Source organism: Oculina patagonica, chromosome 12 (assembly GCF_052425735.1).
Source record: "Oculina patagonica isolate OP01 chromosome 12, crgOcupat, whole genome shotgun sequence".
Classification (NCBI taxonomy): Eukaryota; Metazoa; Cnidaria; class Anthozoa; order Scleractinia; family Oculinidae; genus Oculina; species Oculina patagonica.
This window is the reverse complement of record NC_135769.1, coordinates 8285612-8298083: the sequence shown is the minus strand read 5'-3', so window position 1 is coordinate 8298083 and position 12472 is coordinate 8285612. Positions and strand designations below refer to the sequence as shown.

The following is a 12472-nucleotide window of genomic DNA, read 5'->3' as shown; positions in this document are numbered from 1 at the left end:
GTAATTGACAAGGCCTTGTCCCCTTTAGCAATGCAGAAGGTTGTGATTACTAAGTATTCTTTATTTCTTACAATAAAATTTAAATAATAACAAATTTATAACGTTTCTCGTTATCATATCTACAAATAATATCAATAGGTTTGTAAAATTTACAACGCTGTCCCATAATGTCTATATCTCTATAACAAGTATGAATCTTGTTCAGCTCGTTTCAACATGAAAAGTAACACTGAGTTGAAACACGCGTCCCTTATAGCAAAAGCATGAGTAAAAGGTTTTCAAGAACAACCGTGTGGTACAGTAGCTCAGCGCGCGAGTTGAAGTGGCGCGCGCTGACACGATGTCCAATCTAGCCCCATAAGCCCGCTTTTTGGTCAGCGTCTAGAACGCAAGGCGCTCTGGACAAGTTTCATTTTTTTTAGCACGAGTAGAGCGCTCATTTTTGATTGTCAGCCAATCACCTTTAATCGTTAAGGACTAGAGTCCGTCAGGAGCGGAGTCTCAAATCAGACTTGGCCTAAGAGTCCGCGTCCTTGTTGTTGACAAACTCCAATCTCGAGCCCAGAGTCCATCTAGTCGGTCAGCGGTATGGGATGTACTCGTGTGTACCGGCGACCCTACCGCTGACCAACCGCTGACGGACCGCGGAGCCGGGAGACACTCTGGGCTCGAGATTGGACAAACTCGGGCTCTGGCAACAAGATTGACCCACTGTCCAATAACCCGCACCCTGTTTGCAGCACCTATACTACATTTATTATCACATTATGAAGGGTGTCGACTATTTTCTGACCCTGTCTAATACTTACAAGTACAAATTTCTGTTATTTTCCTTTTCGGGCTAAGTTATTATGTATAGCTTTCGGCGCCGAAACAACAATTTACAAAGAAAGTTATGTTGAAAGAAACCTGCAGTAATTTTTTTAAAAAAGAAACAAACAAGCAGAATTCTTAGAAATGGTATTATCCAGCGACTCTCAGCAGATTATAATTTGAATAACGTGCGAAGAGAGTACTAAAAATATCCTGATAGACCAGTTTAACATTTATTTACTTTTTAAATTACCACGCAGAAAGATTAAAACATAATTATGACCAGTAAAATATTTAGTGATACTGCACACTGAAATGTCTAATAAGATAATATAATTAAGACATGCTTCTAATAAGCTCAGTCTTACACATCGTGCTGGTAAGGTCTCTGAAGCAGCTGTAAAGTGGTACGCAATTCTTCTCAAATGGGACAACAGAAAAACGTAAAATATAAGGGCGGACCATGGCTGCACCTCTAATTAACCTGCTCTAGAGTAGTTTCTTGTGCGAAGAAGAAGAAACAAAAAAACACTTTGTGAAACTAAAGCACAGGCGCCTTGTTACCCGTTGTCTGTTTGCTTTTGTTGCCTCGTTCCTTCTCCTGCTGCTCTTTCTTTGACTCGGAGGTTTATAGATGCACAGAAGCTTTCTCACCACCTGCATCTTCCGGCCCTCCAGCCGACGCACTACCACCCTGTGCGCCACTGGCATCATCACCATCATCATCATGTTCAGATGACGTGCCGGTCTTTTTATAGGATGCCTCGACTCTTTGGGGTCGAGTCCCTTGTTCTTGGTTTTCAGGATCGTGTTTAATGTAACAAATCAGGAGGCCAAAAAACAAGATCGCCTGAAAAACAACATTTTTCTCTCAAAACAATTTCCAGTATAAATATTCAATACAGGCATTCAATAGGCTTTGGAATGTGTTGTATTCTGATTAAACTTGCTCCAAGTCACTTGTTTGATTCGCAGTAGACCGCTGGGTACGGAAACGGAAGGCACGCGCGGGCATGAAAAACAAAACGGCGGAGGATCGTAGCGGAACAAGCCATTCTTCGATTTACTGCGTCGTTCAGTGCTTCGTGTATTTTACGCACGAACAAATAAATTTCGCGCTATTTCAAAGCGAGCTTACGCATGCCAAGTAACTAGATCGACACGAAACGAGCGACTTGGAGCAAGTCTATATTCTGATAGGCAAGGCCCAGATTTATACTTGTTGTGGTTTACATCTATCTTTGGTTTATATTTTTCAAAAAAGTTTGACTTTTATTTTCCTTTAATTTGTTTAATATTATGATAATGAATTTGTGACAATGAAAAAAATACAATTTAAATTGGTTTGAAAATTTTTTAACCAAAGGCAAATTTATTCTAAACCACAATATACTTATACCAGTTATCAACCGAGTAAAAGGTCTTGTCTTTGATGTTACTATAGCTTTCCTAATAATCTGTTTTAAAGGCCCAAGCACGAAGTATAAAAACGGGAATAATCCATGAACCATCCATCATTATTTTTGCGTTTATGATAGTTCAATTTGCGGTCCTTTCAGCAAGTTATGACTTGCATATTGAACAATAATACTGCGCGACGTTACTTAATATCATAAGAAATGGTTACGGGCAAATTACCGTGGCACCACACACATGAAAGTCGAGATTGGTTGATGTTACGACAGACTCAGGCATGAGGCGGTGTAAGTCTATGATCACTGTGTATTTATTCTGTCTGTACCGTTGTTGGCGTCTCAGAAAGGAATGCTCCCCGATTATGGCTCCTTGTCGCTGCTGCTTAATATTTCTTTTTCAAATTTCATGTTTAAAGGTGTTTGCACATCTTTATACCTCAATTATTCCACAAATGAGGCCTCCTGCACCAACAATCGTCAAGTCTGACTCCATCTTGCCTATCGCAATCGAGGCACATCCCTTTTAAAGTAAAAAGAAACAGTAAAATAAACCTAGTAATTTGTAAAATACCTATACTCGTATACTTTGGTTTTTATTAAGGTACACTATATAAAAGGAACTCAAATCTTCATCTACCTACTTCCAATCCATCTACAGTAATTAAGTCGGGTCGCTCGCGTTTTTTTCGTTTTGTTGGCGATTCATCCTTACTTTCGCGAACAAAGCACTGGGAAGGGAGGGTGAGGAGTGGGAACATAAGATGCTGAAGGTAAGGCTAAGGGATCGAAAATGCTAAGAGTGGGGTCGGTAGGTGAAAGGCGTTGGAGAAGGGAGGGTGAAAGAATCACAATTAAAATTTTTACAAGCATAGCTACAAGCATTTATTTGAAAAACTCGCCAGGCTTCAGCTTTGTTGCTGCAATTTACTAAAGCTCAAGAACTTCGCACTTCCCGTTCGGAATCGCTGGTTTTAATATTTGGTTTTAATTTTCGACGCTTAAACATGTTGTATATACGCGGGTTAGTAACATTTGCCATTGAAATAGTTATTCCAGTCCTTGACCTCTCCCTACCTCCGCCCCACTTAATAGGGGCTGAAGTCTCTGACTTTCTTCTCGCGCCTGGGTTCAACCCCTATATTATTAGCGCGCAGCTAAAAAAAACTTGCTACCTATTGAAAACAGGTTTCATTCCTTTGTTGGGTTACAAGGAAACTAGCAAACAATAACGCCTACTTTGTCGTTCGGTTGTCGTTCGGGGACGAGCCCTGATTTTGAAGTTTATTGTGTCTAGCTCAACCCCACCCCTACTCCGACAGAAGTTTTTTTGGCTTTGAGTGTGCGCCGCGCCGCCACGCCAAAAAGGCGCGAAATGCTGAAAACGAGTCTTCAAAATGGCCAGCCTCGGAGCGTGAGAGGCGGCTGTATTCGCAGGCTAATGGCTGACGACCCGATAAAAGCGATAAAATCTGCAATCTTACTCTAATCCTTTCTCAAGATAGAAGTTTTCGTTTTCGACAACAACGGCCCTTCACGGAAGAAGATCTTGAGCGGAGCTATGCAGTCGAGCAAACCTTGTGTGGTACAAATTAAAGCCATTTTTTCTGCATTTGAAAGAAGTGGACAGCACCGTTTACAAGTAAGTTCGCGTTCTTTCTCTCAGTTTCGTTTCTTTTTCGGTAAACTTTTGTCATCCTACAAATTTTTGTTAAGCGTAAAAGCTCTTTAAACATAATTGGTCATAATTCTAAGTGGTTCAAATATTACTGTTTTGGACATAATGGTAATCTAACTTACTTCAGTTGCATGTACTGAAGTTTGTCGTTATTGTGGTAATAAGCTTAAATTGGCTATCGCTTTGAACTTTTTCAAGACGGTTTGATTAAAATTACGAAGTTGTCACCTTACATAAGAAGACAGTCCACGAAACAAAGATGCAAAATATAAGCATGTCATGTACCAAAAATATATTTGAATAATTTAGGAACAGCTGTACTGAGACTTAAATTGTAGCATAATTTAACAGAGATATGCAAGAATCATGAGCCCTTTCAGTTTCCCGACCATCCAAAAAGTAAGCCCTACCTTGACACACTGTGTCTGGCTCCCCCCCCCCCCCCCCCCCCAACAACAGCAACAAAGGTCCATAATGCTAAAGGCCTCACTAAACTATGAAACATTGTTATGGGAACATTGTTCCTTGTCATGCTTCTTGGGTGGCTAAATAAGTGGTAAGCTGAGGAAGCAAGGAAAATTTTTTTTGCGACATAAAAGTTCACGGCAAAATTGGTCATTTGACCAAGTTTGATGCTTTCAGGATGAACAGAAACGAAGTTATCGACCTTGAAACATGGTTCAAAATCCATACAAACGTCCCCAAAACCATAATTATAATTTAAACTCTTAAAATTTCCATCCGTTTTGTGACAGCTGTAAAATCCTGCCAAAGACCCACTATTAAGAAACTAAGATAAAAATCACTTTGTTTGACAATTTTAAAGAGTATCACGGAAATCATAAAAATTCTAAGAGTTTATATGGTTTTGGAGGACGCTGTCTAATTTTGAACCATGTTTCAAGGTCAATAACTTTGTCTCTGTTTATCTTAAAAGCATCAAACTTGGTCAAATGACCAATCTCACTGGGATTTTTTATGTGATGGTGTCAGATTATCAATTACTTAGAATTAAAAACTCGTCCCAGTTCCCTGTGCAACCTTGGAATGGCCAATAGACCACTGATTTATGAGATCAACAAGGGAAAATAAATATTTACCTTTTTGTTGAGTGTTGCCTCGTCACTAAACTTAAATCCACATCCATATTTATGCTCTTTGCAGCAGCTATCAGGTACTCTGTCATATCTGTTGCCGCCATATACAGTAGCACGCCAGTCAGCATAGGTGTTCACTCCACAACATTTGTCCTGTAAAAAAATAAGAATAATTAATGTAATTACTTGATTTTATGCTGTAATCATTATTGATTTAATTCAAGAGCATCAGCTATACTAGATCTTATTTCTCCAAAAGCGCATGGAACTATTATAATATTCCGCATGCAGTAGTCACGCAAGTTCACATGAATCCAAGATGGAAAATCCCTTTGTGGCATACATGAAGCAGGGCTCGAGACTAACTTTTTTGCCTAACTAGCCTAGTGGCTAGTGACAGCTATGATTTCACTAGGCAGCCAAAGCCAATTTTCTACTAGCCAGAACTTTCAAGCACGGTTTCAATATTTTTTCTCAAGCCACCTGAGACAAAAGCCAATGAGAAATCAGACAAAATTGGTTTTCCTTGCATTTTTGCTCCTACCCACTGCAGAATAATATCAGATATCCATTGGAACAACCGCATCTTACATGTGTACAGGAAAGCTTTTTTGAATCAGTGTTCACGTACTCGACCTCTTATCCTCGTTATTCATGCAACCTTACCCAATCACTGATTAGCGTTACAACCTACATGTACATTACTCTCGATTTCCCAGGCTGGCTAATAATTAGCAGAAACAGTTTTCTCTCACTTGTCACTGTCGTCACTGGAAAGTCCAAAAAAGTTACTGTTTGTTCGCTTTTCAGAACCCTAGGCTTGTACTTGTTAGTTCTGTTCTCTCAGAATCGTTTATTTGTGGTTTCTTTTCACAAAAATGCTTGAAATTTCCACTAGCCATTTTGGCTAGTGAAAGCCCAAAACCTACTAGCCAAAACAGCATTTCTACTAGCCTTTGGCTAGTTGGCTACTGTTAGTCTCGAGCCCTGAATTGAAGACTGAAAAACATGGACTGTTTCAGTGAAGCTTACATGTACATGAACAAACCTTGAGATATTTTTTATATGGTGGCTGAAGAGGATCAGAAAATAGAAAAGTATTCCGTGACTTTGCAATATTACTGAAATATTCTACAACAGCAATCTTAAAGTTTTATTGAGTTTTACTAAGTACATCGGATGTGACAAAGACGTGATGTCTTGTTCATCTTGCTATTTCTATATTTATCTTTGCCAAAATAAAATTGTTGTTGTTGTTCTTACAATAATATCATGGTTAGTATAATAAATGGCACGCAATGCATGCAGAGGTGATAACATTTCATAATCTTAATTTTCAGGAAATTGGACAAAAATTTAACGTTAAAAGACCTGGGAGCTGAACCCTCCAAAAAAACCTTTGTGGGAGGAACATGGATATATATATTTTTCTGGAACAACTCAATGTACTGATAATATACCACAGTCTTGGTGTGATATATATTATTTAATTTATTTGGAATAAGATTTTTGAAAACTTAAGTAATAAGCAGCCTATCATAACCTGCAATAGGTAATCCTTAACAATGAAGTGAAAAACTAAAAATAATTTAATGAGAAATACGAAAACCAGTATAAGTACTAACCTCTTTCTGTAACCTGTCAATATTTGCTTCTGTTTCATATCCTGTCCTTCCATAATTTAATACTTTTGTCTTCAACTCTCCTTCAAATTCACTTTCCATCTAGAAAAAAATTTGGGATCATGAAAAAATATGTACGCCAAATCAAATATATATTTTTTTGTAATTTTCATTACAATACTGTGACAGAATTCTGGAGTTACCCCCCATCTTTTATCTAAAGTCAACTAAAGGTGTCAACATTGATTTATTTTTGATAAAGCATTATGTATGTTTGCTAATTATTTTCTTCTAGATGCAGCTGTCATGCATCAAAACAATTTTTATTATTATATCAGGTAACATAAATTGATTCCTACAATATTAATTAAATTACAGATAAATGGTCATAAATTGCCAAATATCTTTATAAACAGATAATCTTTGATACCATTTCCCAATTTAGGGCAACATTGTTCAAGCAGAGAACCTACCTTGTTCCTGTGAGATATTCCAAGACCTCCAGCTACCAATGCTAAAAGAGCTGCCACGACAAGAAGGACCATAAACTAAAAAAAGTGTTAAGTAAGTGGTAGGGACATATATTATTAGTGGGTGGGGACAGGGGGATCTGAACCTCTTGCCTCCCGTACCTCTTACTCCCGCTTCCCGTACCTTTTACTCCCGCTTCCTGCCCCTTTCCGTAGTGGTGCCCCATATCTTATTGCAAGATATAACGAAACATTAGGAAATTTTACTTGTTCTTTCCCAGTTCCCGCCACCTTAGGAATCCCGCTTCCCGTCTCTCTTCTCCCACTTCCTGCCCCTTTTCTCCCGGTCTCCCACCCCCTGCCCCCCTCCACTTATTAATGTAACTGTGTTATTGCTTTTGTTATTTTAATTGCCACTTGCACACATTTTGGTCTTTTACCTAGAAGTACGTTCAATCTATGCTTGAAATAATTTTTTTTATAACAAATTATAAAGGTAGACAGAACTTATGCCAACCACATAAGAGTAAAATAATAATTGCTGCATACAATTAAGGTTTTCTTTTTTACTGAAACGTTTTCACAATAGTCAGGTAATAGTACTGTTTCCTAATTAACACAGCACATATTGTGTTCCTTAATGATGTACAAAAATGTGCAACAACATAATTTAATAGAAAAAAGTATATTGGTGCTTTTAAAAATTTAGTCATCAGTTTACGGATGATGGGTTTTGTTTTTTACAAAGATCCAATGTCTCCACATAAGTTTATTTTTTCGCACATCTAAATACAGTGTCTCTTAAATTCCGGAGCAGCTAGCATTGTATTAATTCATGCACTGTTAATGACATAATTTTATATTAATGTTATAATTAGTCAACATCATGTGCTATATGTCTTCTTAATTAAGTAATTATTGTTGCCTGAAAAACATGCTGGGGAGGAGCAGGAGCTAGAAAGAGGGGTGGGGTCAGGGAGGTTAGGTAAACTGTGAATTATACCACACACAGTGTACTTACCGCAATTAAAAGTGCTTTTCCATTTCCATCCAAAGTCAGTTTTTTCCATACAAAATAGATTCCAATGCATGCCACCACCAAGCTTAAAATGCCAGCAACAACAAGTAATATAGGCCCAGCTTGAATTGGCACACTAGTAATTGCTGCATGAACTATTTCTTTTGTCATTGCTGTGACACCAGATATAAACATGAAAAAGCCTGCCGCCTTCAAAATAAAGAAATAAATAAATTGAATAAAAATAACTAACTAACTTACTTAAATAAATAAATGAATAAATAAGTATAATAATACTTAATACTCTTAAATAAGTGGTATTTACAATGATTTTGAAATACTTAAACAATTAAGTTCACACAAATGATATAATGTCCTGACATTTTGCCGACCTCAAGATGCCATTAACAATGGTTCGAATGATAGAAAATTATTAAATGTGAGTTTGTTTTTTATTACAAGAGTTAAGTCCTATAAATTTACATAACCCATGTGGCTACACAATTCAAAGACTTTAGCATGGATTGAATCTGATTCCATGTTTGATCGTGGTCTTAATTGTTTGTTCCGCATGCATTTCATTAATTGATTTCATTGATTAATTAATTAATAAGTTAATCCATTAATTAAGATGAAAATCGACCGGGGGGTAGAGAGGTGATCCTGATTGCAGAAAATGTGTTGAATTGTCTCCCGGACCTACATCACTACAAGGTCAATTTCCAGCCATGTTGCCAGCGTGGTTGGTTTGGTGGCCGAGTGGTTAAGGCATCCGACTAGTAATCTGGAGACCCGGGTTCAATTCCCGGGTTCAATTCCCGGCCAAACCACATTTTCACTCATCTGTGTATTTGTGTTATTTCTGTTCCCAATTTAATTTGTATATATATATATATCATCATATATATCATATATATCATAACTTTGTCTTAAGTCACTTATTTTGGAATAGGTGCTCGAAAGGAATTTAAAAAAAAAAAAATTTAAAAAATGCCTTAAATAATATTTTTCATAGATTACGTGAAAATGAACAGTTTGCAGAACATATTCAAGATTAAGTCTGCAGCTGGTACCAACAGAGAGTCTTTTAACCCCAAGTGGTATTTTGCAAGAAACAAAAATCATAAAACTATATTACTTTGGTTAGACAATTGTACTACATGACACATACAGTTGTAACAAGAATTTTTGATTGGCTCTTGCTTTAAAGTTTTCAAGGTCCACTAGAAATGTATTATATTATATAGTTTCTTACAATAATTATAAGACTGCATAACCATACTAACTTACCATTCCAAGACCTGTGATAACAGGTATAACTTTTTTTCTAATACATCCTTCCAGGTCGCCCTCGGCTGCCATTGCAATCATGAAAATCAGTTAAAAGCTGCAATAGAAAAGGAAAGAAAATATATAACAATTAATATATTCCTTAAAGAACAAAACAGGAGCAGCACTCAAATAGAAATATATTTTTTTTAATGATTTCCAATAATCTTTAGCTCATTGATGTCTAAATTGCCATTTAAGTTCCTCTGCAAAGTAAAACAATAAACCTAATGGCAGTTTAGTGATCCCTGGCCCGAAAAAAATGAAAGAAAAATCTATTTTGAATAATTTCTACAGTTACCTTGGTGCACTGTTTATTATTAAGTTTAATATTTACAGATAGAAAATGAATATTTTTTACATTTAAAAATCTAAAAGTCAAAACTAAAATTAGGTTAAATGTTTCAAACCAATGGAAGCCTGAATTTGAACTAAGTGATAATTTTCTGTTAAACACACAGAGGTCGATCAAAGCACCAGATTATGTATTTACAGTTTAGCTGTATCGTATCTCGTATTTATATACCATAGCAACATACATCAGTCAACACCGACTACCGACACAAGGAAGTAACGTCCAAAACACTGTTGTAAGATAGCCAATATGCTAAATATGAATCGAATGCAATACATATGTTAAGGATGGACAAAAGGAAATTTACAATACTAACATTTAGAACCTGACAAGCAGATTCTAACACCGTGTATGCGTCTTCGTTGTGGTTCCGCGTTCAAAGAGTTTCAAATTTTGGAGGCAACATCAGACAGTCAGCGACTGCAAAATGTTTTAGCGGCAGGTTATTGCCGAAAAACTGCGTCCATGACACTGTTTAAACCCTCAAAGTGAAGAAAAGGCAAAAGAAAACTTCAGCTTCCGCGCCGAACTCGATCAATGTGCAACATGATACCCAAAGCTGGTTGATTATAAATTCTTGTGTTACTAATAACTATCAACTGCGGCTCGGCTAGACTGTCAAATTGCTAATGTTTACTTTTAGCATTAATATACATATTAATGATTTCCCATTTGCGATAATCACGCATGGCGAAAATTTTACAGCTCACAAACTTGTGTCGAAAACGAACATTATATTTGGGCTATAAATCTGTACGTTTGGTTTATGTACTGCAGGAAGTAACATTTGTATGTCGATTGATATAAACATTAACACAAAGCATCGCGCATTTTGAAAGTGTAAAGCACATGCGGTGTTGCGTGATCAGCACAAATTGCTTAATATATTGATATCGAACAGGGTGATCTAAGAAATATATGGATGATTTAGTTTACACGATGCCCTGGGAATAACAAACTAAAAGTAGTCATTCTTTATGTTATATAATTATTAACAAAACCAGCCAGCCTGCCATTCGGAGGTTCGCGTGACAAATCAGTTAAATTAGGCGTTGTCTCCTTGTCTGGAAGTGAGTCTAGTACACAATGTTTTGATCGGGTGTATTCAGCAAACAAAACTCACTGTACTATCCCATTTCGTAGCAGTTTACAAGAGTTGACCCCTGGTATTTACAACGAGTTCTTGGAGTGTGATCGACAACGATCAAGAACACAAATCACAACAAACACTTCGAAAATCTTCCGTCGGCACTACAACCATACCGACAGTAGCTGATAGTATGCGTACTCGGCATGTATATAGTTAACGCTATTCTCGCAATCCACGCTGCCATAATCCAAGCTCAATACTAAACAGCTTAACGTTACAGCCACATCGGAAACCGGAGTCAATTGATCGTGGAAAATGGATGAGCGTTGTAGAAAGTTTTCAGTGTTTTGAATCGGGTAGCGGTCGGGACGACTTAAAACCTGCTAGCGGTTACTGGGAGTCAGTCCTGTAGCGTTTAAACCGCCACCGGAATTAAATACTTAGTATTAATAACGAAAAATAGACTACGTACCTAAAAACTCTTTCGACGGAACGTCATCCCATTCAAACTCAAACTATTTTGAACGGCCGCCGAAGCCGTATCGAAAGCTAAGAGAAAGACAACTTCCGCCTAAGGCTTGCCCCCTCTCCCCAAGCCCGCGCAGTCAAAAAGGAGTAGAAAACGCCTGTCTGTCTGTTTATAAATAGACCCCCATTTATGGAAGGGAAACAAAAATAAACTCTTACCAAGGCAATACGAGGAAGATTTGACAAAAATGATTGAGCTCATTTTTGTTTGCATTGAAGTAACTTTTGGTAATAACTCATGCACGTAAAAAACACATTCATGTACGTACGTAAGGTTGATACTACGTTAGACATAATTTCCCTCATTAATTAATTATTTTAGCTCAGATGAAAATACCACTTTTAAATTTGCATATGCATTTGGAATAAGTTTCATTTGGAGTAAAAATAAAAAGTAGGCTGTAAAAGCTACTTAATAAGAACATTATGGTATTGAAGTGAAGGGCAAAAAGTGAAGGGAATAATTTCACGTCAATGTGCCTAGAATAACAACATTTTCGCAGAAAGAATGGTTTAAAGATAGTAAAAGAAAGAAGTAAATAAAATGTATAATCATAGCATTTCCAACTGATACGATAGTATTATCGTCTCTTGGCGCTGACTGTGTGAAAATGGAGCAATCGCGTTCCCAGGGTGCTCTCTTTTGAGTATGGAGGCGGTTGGTTTTAAATTTACATTTATTTGATGAGAGTACCGTCCCCAAAATTCCAAACGTGGCCTCGTTTGAGAAAGTCCTTTTCCCGTCTTTTCAAGGCAGTTTTAAAAGCAATTATGTACTTTAGCAGAATGTGCAGAGTATCTTAGTGATATATTTCTGTGATTTATTCGAAGAGAATAAGGGTATTCAATTTCCTTGTTGCAAGCCACTCTCCGTCCACCTTGTTGGGGTATAATGAAAAAGTGGGGAATGAATTGGGTATGGAAGTTCCTGAATGAAATGAGACTTCATCTTCAAAATCGATCGGATGAGATTCGAGGGGTACCAAAGGATTTTTCTTGCACGCGATGGATTCTTAGAGACGTGACCGGCACCGGAAATCGCGCGAGAAAAACCTCTGGC

At 37.3% G+C, this 12472-nt stretch overlaps 1 protein-coding gene across 3 annotated transcripts; it reads right to left on the bottom strand.

Moving 5' to 3' along the window:
* Window positions 1-1148: 1148 nt before the first annotated feature.
* LOC144633293 (CD63 antigen-like) lies at window positions 1149-11503 on the bottom strand. Of its 3 annotated transcripts, XM_078492153.1 has the most exons (9): window positions 11357-11474; window positions 10111-10276; window positions 9401-9497; window positions 8114-8320; window positions 7096-7170; window positions 6626-6724; window positions 5004-5153; window positions 2665-2748; window positions 1149-1663 (listed from the first exon to the last, which is right to left on the bottom strand). In XM_078492153.1, exons 3-9 carry the CDS (start codon window positions 9479-9481, stop codon window positions 1442-1444), a joined length of 918 nt encoding a protein of 305 aa, XP_078348279.1. In that variant the 5' UTR covers window positions 9482-9497; window positions 10111-10276; window positions 11357-11474; the 3' UTR covers window positions 1149-1441. The 3 variants fall into 3 exon arrangements, with proteins under 3 accessions (XP_078348279.1, XP_078348277.1, XP_078348278.1); XM_078492151.1 differs by lacking the exon at window positions 10111-10276 and having other exon boundaries at window positions 11357-11503; XM_078492152.1 differs by lacking the exon at window positions 11357-11474 and having other exon boundaries at window positions 10111-10531.
* Between the last annotated feature and the right edge of the window lie 969 nt (window positions 11504-12472).